This window comes from Anopheles nili, chromosome X (genome assembly GCF_943737925.1).
Source record: "Anopheles nili chromosome X, idAnoNiliSN_F5_01, whole genome shotgun sequence".
In the NCBI taxonomy this organism is placed as follows: Eukaryota; Metazoa; Arthropoda; class Insecta; order Diptera; family Culicidae; genus Anopheles; species Anopheles nili.
In genome coordinates, this window is record NC_071293.1 from 4,599,109 (window position 1) to 4,614,939 (window position 15,831).

The following is a 15,831-nucleotide window of genomic DNA, read 5'->3' on the forward strand; positions in this document are numbered from 1 at the left end:
CAAAAGATCTCCCTTCTTCTGCCTTCTCCATCGATACTCGGGCGATGGAAAAGCTCTCCGGCAATATTAACTATACACACATGTACATATATCGATCGCTGAGTTCCCTTTGCGTCTGCTGCTCTTTCTCTTCCTGTCACAGCCTAATTTGCTTTTAATATATATCCCCGGTTTCGGTTCAGAAAATCGTCGAGGTAAGAGAGGTGCGGGGAAGGTTGGTTTGGTGTGCAGGCGGGTGTGTTGTGTGCGCTTCACGCACACATTACGCTACACACACACACACACGCTCGCACCCGCCGCCCCTCTACGTGAAACCGAAGAGGTTCCCGATGCCAGGTGGCAGCGGTTTCTTCTTCGGGCGCCCCTGCTCTTGTTGGTCCTCTGGTGATAGCAACTGATGCTGCTGTTGCTGCTGATGTTGATGCTGCTGCAGCTGGAGCTGCTGTTGCTGCTGCTGCTGCTGGCGATGCATCATTTCTTGCAACAACAGCGGGTATGGGTCAGCATGCTGCAGCATTTGCTGCTGGTGCCGCTGATGGGCAGCCGATTGTTGCTGATGAAATCGGTTGCTGTGATCGTTCAACTGCTGCTGCTGCTGCTGTTGCTGCTGTTGACGTGAGTGTTGCTGCTGCAGCAGTGCATGTTGCTGTTGTTGGTGCTGCTGCAATTGCTGCTGTTGCTGCTGCTGCTGCTGCAGTTGATACAGGAGGAGAAAGTTCAGCAGATGCAAATCGTCGCACTATTGGGGGGAATCGTCCTTCCCGTCGATCGGCGGTGGGGACGACAGGAACTTTCGCGCGTACTTTGGATAATGTGTCTTTTCGTGCGCCTTCAGGATCGTCGAGCGCGAGAACGTTTTCCCGCACATGCCACACCGAAACGGTCGTTCACCTGCAAAGGGGAAGGGAAGCCAGCTCAGTTGAATTGGTTCTGGCCGAGACGAGAGGATCCGAGGAGACCTGCCAAAGAAGGGGCGCCCACCAGAAGGGCGCGCCCGGCGAACCAGCGACCAGAGCAGATGAACCAACGTACCTGTGTGCACCCGGCAATGGTCCTTCATATGGTGCCGCAGCTTGAACGCCTTGCCACAGTACTCGCACTTGAACGGCCTGTCACCTGTGTGCACCGGCAGGTGCGTGATGAGTGACGTCACGTCCGGGAAACTTTTGCCACAGAACTTGCACAGCACCACGTTATTGCCCTGGTCGGCACCGACGACACCACCGGTGAGCGGGTTGCCCCCGCCAGCCCCGCCAACCACCTGCCCCAGCCCGAGCCCACCGACGGGTTGTGAGGCGAGAACAGCTGCAAGCTCGAGTTCCGCCGACATGGCGTCGGTTGGGTCGAGCATCTGCTCGAGCGTGGGAGGTCCACCACCACCACGATGGTGACCGTAGTGTGGCGACGGTAGCTGTGATGGTGATGGCGATTGTGCCTGTTGGGCCGCCAGGGCCACCTGCGTCAGCTCATGGTGCAGCGCTAGGTGGCTCGGGTGGATCAGGTGCGTCGCCTCGCGGTACTTGAGGGATTCGAGCGAGTGGGACAGGATGTGGCGCGTGAACTTGTTCTGGTTGTGGAACGTCACGCCGCAGTACATGCACTTGTGGATGGGAAGCCCGGCAGCTACTGCTGCCGCAGCGCCCCCTACCGGCGGGTGGTGATGATGGTGGTGGTGCGCGTGGGAGTGTTGATGTGGGTGTTGCTGTTGTTGCTGCTGTTCGGCTGCTACTGCGGCCGCTGCCGCAGCCACCAGCAACCCTGGCGGACCACCACCTACTCCTATTAACCCACCACCACCACCACTCACGGCTGATCCTGCCGAGCCATCCCTGACGCTGGTGGTGGTGCCGCCAGCTACTCCTCCACCTGCACCGCCACCACCACTGCCACCGCCACCTGCACTGCCTCCACCACTGCCGACGGACCCTCGGCCGTTACCACCGCGCTCGTCACCACCACCGCCACCGCCGCCGCTCCCGTGGGAGGACGACGTACACAGCCCAAGGATGGCCGCTCCGCCACCGCCACCGCCACTGCCGCTGTTCGCACTGGTTCCGCTGCCACTTGCACTCAAACCGCTCCCGGTACTTCCGCCGGCACCAACACCACCAACGCTTCCGCCGTGCAGCCTTTCCGATGCTTCCTGTAGGGAAGAACCAAACAAAAATCGGAAATGTCAACTTCTCGCTTTCTGTGTTGCCTCCAGCGTGTGGCTCTGCGCGTGTCTGTATGTGTGTATGTGTTTGTGTGGAATGGGGGGAGGGGGGAGAGGGAGAAAGGAGGGGTAAGGGGGGAGGGGGGGGGGGTGGAAATAGAGGGGGCGTAAGAGTGAAGGGGAAAAGAAGAGACGTTGGAGGCTGCTTGTCATACTTTTCTCTCTCTCTCTCTCTCTCTCTGTTTTCTTCATTATTTCTCTGTACACACGTGCTCGGCTCAGGATGCCTGCAGTGGTCCTGAATTTGAGCTGAGACCATCTTTTTTAGGGAGCTAATCGTTTCAAGGACATTCCAAGAAGCACCCACAAGTGGATGCGATAAAAGGTGAACTGGTAGTAGAAGCGAGTAAGGAAATGGGTGACAGAAACATCGAAAGGAACCAGCATCGACAGCTGAGAGGCGAACAGTGGAAGAACTAAATCGTGAAACAAGAAACAAATGGAGTGGAGAACATAAAGTTTAAATTGACACGAAAAATGTCCTTTTTTAAAAAGAAAGCCAGAAGTGATAGGGGTAGGGATGAGAGTATGCGCAACCGTGACAGTATTGATGAAATGACCCCCGACATAACAAGGTGAAACTGAAAATTAAACCTTTCAATGCAACAAGTAAAAAGTGGGAAAAATTAAAGCAGGAAGGATGGAAACGAAATGCACACCGGATGGGAGGAGTCTAAGAGTTAAAAATAAAATGTATTAATATTTATGAAAAAAAAGGAGATGACTCGAGTACGGACATAAAAGACAGTATTTCCCGAAGAAAACGATTGCAAGCATTCCGAGAATCCAAATTGTACGTGCCGTGAATTCGCCGCCTGGTGTTGATTAGAGATCCTTGTTCTGTTTTGAGCAGGGTGCAAGAGTAGACCAAGAACGCGATTGTGTGTGTTGATAGCAAAGAAACCCCTGATGTGGAGAAAATATCAAGCGAAATGGAACGCCACTGATGGTAATAGAAATACCAACGAAGTGTACGAACGGGTTTTTTCTTCGTGGTTTGAGCATGATTCGGTGGTCGACAAAAAGGAACAGTTCTATTTGATTAGCTTCTTATTATCTGCAAATGGGGCAGTCGATTACAAAATACAGTTTGGAGATTTTACTCTTTTATCTAACTTGCGGAAAGCAGCTGGCCGGAAAAGATGATTGCAATGAAGAAAAGCGATGATTGCGAGAAGAAAATCAAAGCTATCAACGAGCGCGAGTAGTCGCTACAGACGTCATCTTAACGATGCCATTTTAAGAATCTAATCTCATCCCAGACTACGTCGATGGAATCTTCTAAAGGATAGCGGAGTCGTGTGCTCCATTTATGGGTAAGTGCAAGAAAATCCAGCGTCCTTGCTGATACGTCAGCAAGCAACTAAAGACCAAATGTTATCTCTATAGCAACATGCCCCACGTACCACTGCCGAAGGTACGAGCCAGGATGTTAGACAAATCCGAAGCTTTTTCATATCTTTTTGTTTGGACTTAAGTTTCCTATTATTGTTGCGTCTAGCTAGCGTTAAGCAATGAAACAAGACTTAATAATACAACACTGACGACACGAAGGTGCCAAAACAGTAGTAGTATTTTCCAACACTGCAAAATTAAGAAGAAATACTATTCAATCCTACACCAGCGGAAATCCAAACGACGTAAATGGATAATGCTTGTGACGTAATGAACACTTGTCGAATGAATAATTTAACGTTGATTTTAACGCAGTAATCTGTGGGCAATCAATGAAGATAGATGCGAGACACCATTTCAAGGAAAGCAAATAGACACAAACATGGAATAACGAACCCACGCAGGCAATCATTAACACCGACGAATACCATTCCCACGCCGAATGTAAAGGATTGTCAGTTAACAGGTCAACTAATACCATATGATCGAGTGGTACCGACTGTGAAATTCGTGGAGAGGAACGAACGATAAAATGTTGTAGACTCGTGGGAGCATTTAGGACGACTATGACGAAACCCCGCGAAAAAGGATACCATTTAAACACTCTACAATTGAGACCTTGCGGGAAAAGGGTTTCCATTCGTTGAGAAAATCGTGATGACGTTCCCCAACTGAACCAAGTGTACTATCGCTTGGGAGGACCTCAAAGTTCAGCGAAAAAATGTGAGAAAAAGAAGACGGCAAATAACGATGTAAGTGTATGTAGGAGATAGAGAGAGAGAGAGAGAGAAAGGGAAGAGAGAGAGAGAGAGAGAGAGAAAGAGAATGATGAGTATGGATTGGGGATAAGGCAATGATAGTTGGGGGTTAAGGGTAGCCATTCGAATAATGTTTTGGATTGTTTCGTTTTCATCTCATTGTTAGCCTTTGTTCAGGAGAGCTTTGTTGTTGTATAATATATAAATATAGCGTGTACAGGAGTTGTAAATGGTATCTTCGCATACAGTAAAGTTTAGTATTTAAAGAGTGTAAGTGTGTGTTTGTGAGTGTTTTTAGTATATTTTTTTGATTGACAAGAAGTTGAAATTCGATTTTTGTCTGGTTGCTTTCGTTTTGATTTTATCGCGCGTGCTTCGAGCTTTTTGCATACTTCAAGAACGTTTTCTGCTTCGTTTTGTTATCGTTTGAATTACTTGCGCGATTTGTTTTGTCTGTTTTTCTCTGTTCGGTTTGCTTAACATTATTTTTCACTATTACTAGTACCGTCTTTGTCTTCATCCGATCCACGATGGCCGCCGGACTGACGGACTATTTTGATTTTGATTTTTCTCTCTTCTCTTTTAGGTTCATTATTTTATTCGTTTAGCTATTAGTTTTTACTTATTCTGTGCTCATTCGGCGCGGCGAAGCGTCAGCGTTCGAGTCGTTGAAGGGTGGCGTTGGTGTCGGTTTCGAGCGCCAAGGCGGTTTTTTTTGACAGATTTTTATTTGACAGCCGATTGGGGAGAACACATAGGTGTATTGAACACATAGGTGTAAGAGATGCCGGTATTTAGGAGAGCATATTTGCCTGTTCTCGGTTGTTGTTTTTTATAATTATTTTTCATTCGCTTCTGCGTGATTGACTGAATGTTGACTAATTAGTGACCAATTGGGATTAGTTTGAAGGTATGACACATTCCCGGGTGAGTAAGAATGGAAAGGAGAACAGACCATGGAATGCTTGCTACACGAAGGCAAGAAGCTTTCTCTGCTACCCAGCGTGGGATAGCGATAGAGATAGCGGGATGCATTTCCCTCTGTTCTTTTCTCATTTCCATTCTTACACGCCCAGTCACATCGGATGACCGGGCGGCGTGTTGTTGACATTTGCATGACACAGATCGGTTCCGAACATTGGTTCTTTTAACGTCTCGCTTGTTCTTTTTGTTTCTTTTTTTTCTTTCGACCATCGATATGGTCGCCTTTCGATTGCTTCTCACTTACTATTTATTGTCGTTTTTGATAATTTTGTTTGATGCTATCGAGCTTCAGGAATTTTATTGAAATAAAACATTAACAATTTATGCGCACCTTTTCGGTGCAAAAACAGATCAGGGCCACATTTGATTCAATTTTGTATAGCGGTAATAAATAAAAAAGAATAATTTACTCGAATTATATGTACATGGAAAATATTGCATTCCTTTTTACTATAATTTTGTTGAAATTTCTTCCGTGATAGAACGGAAAATGCCGCATAGAACAACGAAAGATGGAAAAACCAATGTTCGCAAAAACAAAATATTGTGTGTATGTAAATTCGTTATTCAATGCTCCGCCGTTGCAAATGTTTTGAAAATTTAAAATAATTTGGCAAAATGAAATCAAAAACAAAACACGTAGTTGAAAACAACAATGTTACTAAGAGAGATAACATTTTAAATAGAGCTTGAACTAATAACTTTTTTCACGAAGATAAGATAAAAGAGATAAACAATTGAACGAAGAAAAAAATGCATATTTAAATATATAGCAGGAGTTTTCTATATATTTACATATATTGATTTTGAGTTGAATTTGAGTAAAACGATAATCAAAACGAAAAAGTGTTCTGACAGCCAATGCGATGTAAAGTGAAAGGTATAAAATTACAAAAAAAAACAATTTTGAGAGAATGCAAAGGAAACACAAAAACTAGAGAACGTGTGAACAAATTTTGGTTTTCATCTTGATTTCGATTGGATGATATGTTTAGGTGTAATTTTTTTTGTGTTATTTTTTTTAATTTCTTTTTTTTTGGTCCGAAAGGTTTTGTATCGATAATCTATATAGAATAAATATATTTAGCACAGCCATGTTCAAAAAACGTAGATCAACTTCTTGACAATTAATTATATTAAACTGAAACGCAGGAAAGGAAATAATGAAGAGAAGTAAATAAAGAACATAATGAAGGAAACACAAGACGGACTGGTAAAGTAAACAAAAGAGCAGAAAAACAACGAACGAAAAACGTGATTGGTGGTATGTTTTGCTGCGTGGAGCGAGCGAGCGCGCGCATAACAAACGTGACACCGAGGACAAGTAAAAACTCAAAATAAAAACTACAGAGATGCAAAAAACGCACGGTAAAACGATAACGATCAAGGAATACGGAAGTGGGCAAAGGGAAAATGGGAAGAGATATAAAGAACAAACACGATAAAGAACACCGAGAAATGGAACAAATCGATCACTTTAAATAAAAAAACGAAGCGTAAAGACGAAGCACGGGATTTGGGAAAGGTTGGGTTTGAGAGCAGAGTTGGAAATTAGACAAGAGAAACGCAAACGGAAACGATCAAATCGGCAGGGAGTGTAATGAAAACGAATGGCGCATAAAATATGGGTATGTGTATGGAGTGATGAGTATGAAGAGACGAGCCAGATGACACGAGTGGTAGAAGATGATAATCGAATGCAGATATGAAAGGATGGAGGCGTAATAAACCGAAACGGTAGTAAACGGAAGAACGAAAAGTAAAAATTTTCGAGCAAATGGATGGAACCGAAATCATTCCAACTCCCTCTGAGCGCAGGAAACGGAACAATTGTGAGGAAAAAAAAACAAAAAGACAATGAGGAATATAAAACAAGGCTAGTTACCTGCTCGCGAAATGATACAACACATTGAATTCGTTTATGAGCACAACATTTACACACCGAGAAAAAATTGAAAATCACATCGAGAAGTACAACACACAAAGAGAGAGAGAGAGAGAGAGAGAGAGAGAGAGAGGGAAGGAGACAACGATTGAAACTATGTACAATGGCACATTTAGAAAGGAAGAAAAACGAAAGTAAAATCGAAGAAATTATTTGAAACGCACTGGAGCGAAGAGGCGAATAGTACGGATCGGATGACGAGACAAAAATATAAGAGCGAATGAAGCGACAGTGGGGCGACGCAACAATCGCCTATCAGCACGCGTATTTGCCCTCTTAAAGTTTTCCCGGTGGCTGACATCGAGGTAGTCGAGTATAAAAATCGTACATCTTTTGTTCAAGTTCAGAAGAAAATGCATTCAATTCCTTGCAGGAACATTAGCTGCCTTTCCGGGGTATCGAATCCAAACCGGAACAAGATCCGCAGCAAAGAAACCGCATAATGGAGGCGCCTGGTGGTTCGTACCAATTGCATCACAGTGCGCGCCGTAAAAAAAGGGCAGAGGGTGCGATGGGCCAACCCGCGCGGCTAACCTTGCTGTGTTCACAATTTGGGTCGGAAAAGCTTGCCACCGGAGCCGGCCCAGACGGGAAATCGATGGAAAATCCCGGAGCCCGCCAAACATCGTCCCATAATGGGTTGGTGGGTTCAAACTTTCGGGGGCATCATAAATGCGGCCACGTGGCGGGTGACACGGGAGGACGGTGGGGAGGGAGGGGGGATTTGTTCGGGCATGCGATGAGACATTTTTGTGTCCTCGTTTAGCCGTTCCCCTTGCGTCCGCTTTCCACCCCTGTTCGTCCTTGCAAGGACCGGTGTTGTCACATCGGTTCGCATCGTCTGCGCAAACCCACACACACCTGCATTCCTGGGGGGGGTGTCTCCCCTTTCGCACTAACCCGCTAAACGACATCCCCTAGCACACAGAAAAGCCACCTCACTAGCCCCCCCCCCATCTCTTGCACCTCACCAGGAGTGTCGTGAGTTTATATTATATCGATCCGTCCCGTCTGGTGGTCACGTAATTCGGTCGCTCGGTCTCGAGCTGCATCGAAAGCGGGAACATGTGTGTGTTTGTGTGTATGTGTATGCTTTTGTCGCACGTCCCTTCTCTCATTCTCTCTCTTTCTCTTTCTATCGCTTTGTCAACCTACAGAAGGTAGACTCGGGGGGCATTCGAAAAGTAAAATAAAACCGAAACATAAAATGGAGAGAAGAATATGAGGTCATATGCCAACAGAACCGGGTGTTCCGAGCAACATGGCTCTCCAACCAGTGTGCCAAAATGCACAAATGGAAAATGGAATGTGCGTGTGTGTGTGTTTTTGGAGCTCTTCTAACCAGGAGTGGGAATTGAAAATGTACGATTGCAATCAAACCGTATAGAGCAGTGCAGTGTGTGTGTTCAGATTAGAACGAGGAAGGGGAATGTGGATGGTGGTGAGGAGAAGCAGGAGATCCGTTTCCTCCTCATAGACAAGCTTCGTATATTTTACAATGGCACTGAAGGGGCATGGGAGTTGCGTTGTCCAAAATCGAACAATGCGGGTAAGAGTCGGAAAGCACGAGAAAGAGGAGTGGAGGAAGAGAGGGCGACAAGAGGTGAAAGGATGGGAAGGATGACTGACTCATGGTAGCGACTCATGTGGCGGCAATGGACGCCAAAAGCAAACAGGAACTCTAAAAATTGTAATAAGCGAGACCTATTGTATGCACTAGGCACGAGGTGGAGATAAAGGGCAAATGGTGTAGGCGAGGAGGGGTGGTTACAGAGGGAGTGATGGGTCGCTGAATGATCCAGAAGAACCAGGAGCGATATAGGGCAACGCGTGGGAAAATCCAATCGACATCGATGCACATTCGCTAGTACTATTCTAGCGAAATGAGACGAGACTAAGAGGTGGTTGATAGACAGATAGAGAGAAGGGGGAAGAGGAGATGGGAATAGGATAATAGAGACAAAAAGAGGTCCTCGTCTCACCAGGTACCTTACTGCATAATAACACCTACAGAATGCATTTGACCATCGAGGAGTAAATGCTGAAGAGGAACATGTAGTAAGAGAGGAGCTGTCTACCAGCTGATACTGGATAACAAAGGACAAAGCACACACACACGCATCCACACACATGGAATATATTCGCCTCTAAAGCTGTCACCAGCAAGAGAGCAAGAGAAAGGCAGCGAAACATAAGCGTATCGATTGACAACTCATTGAAACCGTGTGCGTCCTTTAGCTGGAAATTTATGTCCTTTGTCGGGTTCCCATGAACACCTGCTCTCCGGCAGGTTTGGGAACCACGTAATCGTAATGCTGGACGTACTCAAACAACGCCTTCCAAACACACACACACAATCCACCATACTTGGGGAAAGGTTTTGGTCCTTTCGAGTCGAAATCGACTAGTGCACCCGATTAACCTGAGCACGGTTGTACTCAGGGCGTTTTTCCTTAGGGTAGGTCCTGGACGTGGTACTCACATGGCCATTGATTACGCTAATGTCATTGTTGCGTGCTCACTTGCCGGAACGAGAGAGAAAACGAGAGAGAGAGAGCGAGAAAACCGCTTGCGCTTTGTCGAGACAAAGCTTTGACAAGTGTGCGCTTCTGACGAGGGCTACATTGGGAAGAAGTCGATACTGGATGAGCTTTCGGTACTGAGGTAGACGTAGACGTAACAGTCTCACCTGCCAATTAATGTCTCCCACACTAGGTATTTTATCACGTTGTTAAAAAAATAGTCAGCTTTTCACACCAGACAGGGAGGGGTTCCAGAGAAGCAGGCTCCTCTAACACATTTCAAACTGGATCGATGCAGTGAGTCATATTATTAGAAGCCAAATTCATGGGGACATGTTGTACGTGGTCTCAGGGACAAAAGGCCGGTGTTAGGGCGACGAGAGATAGAGAGAGAGAGAGAGAGAGCAAACACAGACCTGCGAGCGTTCCAGCCACCTGTCCGAGGACTTTTGCAGGACTCAAAGTGCAGGGTTGGTGCAGGAATCGATATACCCGTTAAGGTTATGGTTTGTGCTCCAATTTGCCCACATGAATGTTTGAGGTAGTCACGCGCACGCAACGTTCCAGGATGTATGTGTGTGTGTGTGTATATGCGTGTACATTACAGGTTTGGCATTTCACTCGTTGCTTTTGTGTCCTTTTTCGATGTTGGAACATCAGAGCGCCCGATGTGGGCGAGGAGTGTTGAGCCCGACGAAGGAGGCCATGTAATCAGAGATGGCAAACACGACTTTCGAAGTCTAAATCGCTCTCTCGGCCTGGAGGCCAGTAGTAGGGTAAATGCATTGCCTCTATATTATGGACGCGCTTCCAGTCGCGCTTTGACAGTAGTACGAGCCGTGGATTAATAATTGAAGATTTGCAGCACTCACTCGCGCCCTTCTCCACCACGTTTGCGATATCGTAACTACTGTCCGACTCGCTGATGGTTGTTATACCTTTCCTAAGCCCTTCGCTCTATAGCCTCGAATAGCCGTGGTCATTCGATTGTCGGAGCACAAATGGAAAACTTTTGTAAAACTAATTAAATGATGAATAATAAATGGCACTGATTCGGGCACGGAATCGCGACTGGTCTTCATGCGTAGTCGCTGGGCGGAACACCTCACCGGGACTCCTATCTCCTGGTCAGGCTAAGCTCGACAGAGAGAGAGAGAGAAAACCTGGAGCTGTTGATCCTGGTGTTCGTTTCTTTTTTCTTTTTTTGCGGCTGCTTTCTTCCCTAAGAGTGCTTTCGATGTGTCGAAAGGGGAGTGGGGTTGCTATCAATTTACCTCCCCTCTCCCTCTCCTAGTCCCCCTTCCCCTTTTCCGTCCGTATGGAAGCACCAGTAGAGGATGGTCACCTCCACTACCCGATGGCGTAGAATAGCCATTCTCGGTCGACATATCCACGAGCGCACGAGAACAATGAGGTGAAATTTTGCTTTCTTTATTCCCCTTCCTGGCACACGAGAAGGGCGAGTTACACAATTGCAGATGTCGAAAACCAGCGTCCTGCTGTCCACACGCCATGAACTACACCGATTCCGGGAGGGCGAACAAATAGAATGGCCAGACAGGACCTGCGTGGGATGTGCGAGAATCGGGGCTTGCTATATTGGCAGCTGATCAAATCGCCAACGACGCAATTTCCTACTGACAAGTTGAGCGACATTGGGGGGCGAGAGAGTGTGGGATGAGAGAAGAATGGAAGATGCATTGTAAAGATACCATCTACTGTCCACCAGCCTGTCTATGTCTCCAATTCTGGCAGTATGTCCGCTCGAAGCGAGCCACTTTTAGAAACGAACTGCCCAACCCACCATTATCATCACGCCAGCACGTTAAGCTCGACGAGTCTGATGTCTTATGCAGGTCGAATCTGCAAGTCGGTCTGTTTGCGGTAGTCTGAAGAAAGAACCTGCGGGTGGTTGGGGTTATGTATGATGACATCTCTGGAAAATTTCTTTTCCGATACGAAACAAACCCCTGGTGGCGTTCCTCTAGAGTGTTGGTTTGGCAACGCCTGGTGTGTAGGAAGCTTGGTCGTCAGCGAGTGGGTTGGTAACTGCGTAGGATATTACGCATTGGTAATAGTTATTGGCCAGTCGATTGATATTCCAGCAATATTTGCTTTTGAATATTTTAACTGCTAGCAAGCGGAAGGGTCTACTTCAGTACGGGAAGTATTGAACGAGCGAAGTGATAGCGGCTAATGGACTTTTCGAGAGATGAAATCAACTTTATCATTATTGCCGCTGTTTAATCAACTTCCACCCTGCAGAGTGTTGCTCTTCTTTCGCAGCTCGGCGCGTCTGTTCCGATTTTAAATTATGCGAAAGAGCGAAAATGATACCTGTGTTTTTTTTATTTATTAATGATGAATTTCTCTTCCATCATGCATCACTGTCGCCACTGATCGATGCGAATTGATGCACCAGTAACGGGGAAACGTCAAGAGGGCTGTGGCTCCACATCTGAATCGCGCCTGATTCAATGCAATGGAAAGCGTGGTGGAATCGAAACAATAAAACCAACACGTCACAATTCAAAGACACTCTTCCACACGTATCACACACATACCTGTCAATTGCTGGCGGATGCCAAAAACCACGATTGACAAGCGGTTGACGCGTATCGACGTGCGAAATGTGGCAGAAGTAGACCCCGTCTGGTTGGGAGGATGAGCGAAAAAAAAGCCTCCATAAACGCCGCACCGAGGATGCGGTCGGGCGTAAATGCACAATCGTCGTCGTCGCAAGCAACCAAACCCCTCGGTGGAGATGCACCGGGAAAGAGACGTGTGTGCGGGGGGGGGGGGGGGGGAGGGCTGGGTAGAGGTGTTGGGAAATGTTTTCTGAACACCGTCCATCGGTCAAAAAATCAATAGACTCCCGTCAGGGAAAGCGACGAGACGCAGTGACGTGTTCACTTGGATAATAATAAATATGAGACGCGTAGGCATAAAAGAGAAAACTGTCCAAACACATACCAATGGTTTCGACACTTGATCCGGGAAATATTGACGTTCAGAATGAAAGTCAAATATTCAAGAAGGAAATTTTACATCGACGGGTCTATCGACGGGAGAAATAGCAACGGAAGGCTGGCTCATATTGATGGGTTGTGGATTGCAGGAAAATATGCCATACCACATCCGAAAGGATATGAGCTATAGTCTCATTAGATATATTTTCCCCGCATAGAAAGGATCCAGTGGAAATCTTGTAATGGGAAGCAGAACAGTCTAGCAGCAAATGGGATGAGTTTGATCCTGTGACGGGTTCACGTATTACTATCGATAGCACAACGGCGACATGAAAATGAATGGTTGCAACACGAAACAACGATGAGCTGCACGGACGAATGCTTGCAGTAGCTGGAGAACAATACACGAAAAAAAAAAGAAACAACGATGCACTAATCGCACAACAACGAGAGGCACAATGGAAACAGAAAATGAACACATCCACGCGCGCGCCCACTCAGACGCACGCACATTTACGGACAACATTCAACACCGATGAATAGTTGAAGGAAGGATACACGGTGAAATCGCGATGGACGAAAGGTGAACGAGATGTCGGGATGAAATTGAAATAAAAAAAAATATGTTAGCAATGCATGCACGTGTTGAGCTTCTGAGTAGCCGAATCTAAATGAGGAGACAACGCTTTAAACATTTGCTTCGTATATGAAAATGAAATTGCAACGAAAGCGGTCAGTTGAAGGCGGGAGAAGGTTGCAGTATGAGGGGATGAAACAAATTGGACGTTTTCAACTGAAAAACAAAACACCGATACAACCACATCAACACAGATACAAACGAAATATTAATGACTAATGCGGAACTGGAGTACGCTGCCCTGCCAGCAGGATATAGGAGTGTCCTGACGCCGCAGCACAACCCCAGGAGCGTGATGTTGGGAGTTTCTGCTCTCAAAACGGTGTGGGGAAAGGTTAGTAAAGGAGGATAGAGAGATAGAACGTGAAGGGCGAGGTGGTGGGAGATGGTGGTAGAAATTTATGTCTGGTAAAAGGACGAATGGTTCCTCTACCGGCCAGTGAGAGGTTGAGCCGGAAAAAAGAGTTTGTATGGATGGTTGTGTAGCTTTCTTGGACGTCGGCGAAGTGTACAAAAGTTCTACGGCAGCTAGCCTTTTTACCAGGAACAATATGGCTCGTGTACTTCTTCGTTTGGGCTCATGTCCGAAGACACGTTGCAGTATAACACGAAATATCAAGCTAATGAGGGTCGGCATATTGTGCGGAATTTTGCACAGGATATTTAGTGATTTTAGAAGTTGCTGGTAGACAAGGATAACTAGTTTTATTACAGGTACAAGAAGGAAAATGGTAAGTAATCGTTTAAACAGCGTTTGCGGTGCCATGAAGAGACGTGTGTTCCTGTCGATATCGTGTTTGTGTGTGTGTTCGTATTGGTAATCGACGTCAAGAAACAACATGCACCACATACAGAGAGACATTTATGAATATATTTATATTTATGTATATATGTATAAAAGACGATAATAACAATGAAAACAGACAACAACACATTTACGGCAGCCATCATTAGAAACAAGTGGGAAGAGCCTAAATATGGCGGACCGCTAGGCGACCGCGAGAAAGAAAAAAATCAATTCCACGTGCTTCTTTTCGCCTTCCACTCCCACAAATAGCTACACACATCGCGCTCCATTTTTCCGCCACCGGCTCCCGTGCATTTCGTGTGTGCGTGCAACCATCCGAGAGCGATAAGGATAACGGCGCGATAGCAGAGGGACGGGAGGGAAGGAACAAATGGTGAGGGGGGTGGGACAGGTGGCCGGCATACAAATACACAGTTACACACAGTTCGCAACCGAGCAACAACAGTGGCACAAGTCTCGTGAAAAAGATATGAAAAACAAAATACCAAAACGACAAAGAAACGAAAACACAAACAAACATATCCTTACACGTAACGAAAAAAAAGTTAAAAAGAAGTACACGAAGAGCTAAGAGTAGTATGTAAATGGTAAGAGAGAGTGGTATAAAAACGGTACTTCGTAACAAACACGCCATTGCCATAGTATTGGAGAGAGAAACGGAGCGGCGCATGTGTGTCCCGGCGCGGACCGCAGCTCCGTAAATTCATCCCCAACCCGAAAGGGAAGGGGCCAGGACACGCCGGGCAGGATGTTGCCTCCGAGCGCGTCCGGACACGGGTTTGGGGGGGAGAGTGCGCGTTTCGTCCCGCGAAAGGAATAGCACACACACACACACGCACACACAAAACAGCTAAGCACACTAGGAGCACAATTGGCCGGGCGCTCGGGCACAACGACGACACACGAATAAAACGGAAATAAAAGGAGAAGAAAGAAAAACAAAAACGAAACGAAAGGATTGCTTTTCTGAGCGGTCTCACTCACCGAGTCGTGCGGGTGGCGAAAGTCCAGGGAGCTGTCACCGGACGATTTGTCGTCGCCACGGTCCCAGTCGATCTCCTTCTTCAGCGACTGTCAAAGGGGAAGACATTCAACACGGGTTAGAGGGGTGGGCGTATAGAAGGGGGGGGGGGGATTCTGGCAGTCTGAACGTACCAAAGGCACCTGCTGGACGGGTCCCATGATGCCGGAAGGTCCTGCGATCGGTTCAGAGAGCGGACTTGCGAGACCGCTGGCATTGAACACCGCTAGAGCAGCTGCTGTGGCCGCCGCCGTTCGTTGGTGGTGGTGCAGGTGTTGAGGCGAGCTGCGCTCACGCTGTTCACCATTCTTGCTCCCACTTCCGGTGGCACTTTGGGCTGCCGCACCGGTCGAAGAGGAGGCGTTGCCGGTGATCAGCGCGTCGGCGGAAAGCCCGCGGGAGGATGGCCGCAGGTCCGTACCGAGCAGAAGGGCGGCCGAGGAGCTGGCCGCTGCGGAGGAGTTGAGTGCGGCGGAGAGGTTCGCGTTCGCTGCACCGACTGATTTGATCGTCATGTTCAGGCCGGAAAATGGTGAAAAATCTGCAACGAACAAGGATGCGGTTGTTGAGCGAGTTC

At 47.1% G+C, this 15,831-nt stretch overlaps 1 protein-coding gene across 1 annotated transcript in view; it reads right to left on the minus strand.

Annotated features, from left to right (window-relative positions):
* Positions 1–739: 739 nt before the first annotated feature.
* The window catches only part of LOC128728829 (longitudinals lacking protein, isoforms J/P/Q/S/Z), a 51,662-nt gene continuing 36,570 nt past the window's right edge, over positions 740–15,831 (minus strand). Inside the window, exons 5-9 of the mRNA XM_053822478.1 lie at positions 15,389–15,795; positions 15,218–15,304; positions 1,739–2,143; positions 1,033–1,702; positions 740–891 (exon numbers count right to left, since the gene is read on the minus strand). Of these exons, the coding sequence (XP_053678453.1) occupies positions 740–891; positions 1,033–1,702; positions 1,739–2,143; positions 15,218–15,304; positions 15,389–15,795 (1,721 nt within the window). The remainder of the gene's footprint in view (positions 892–1,032; positions 1,703–1,738; positions 2,144–15,217; positions 15,305–15,388; positions 15,796–15,831) is intronic.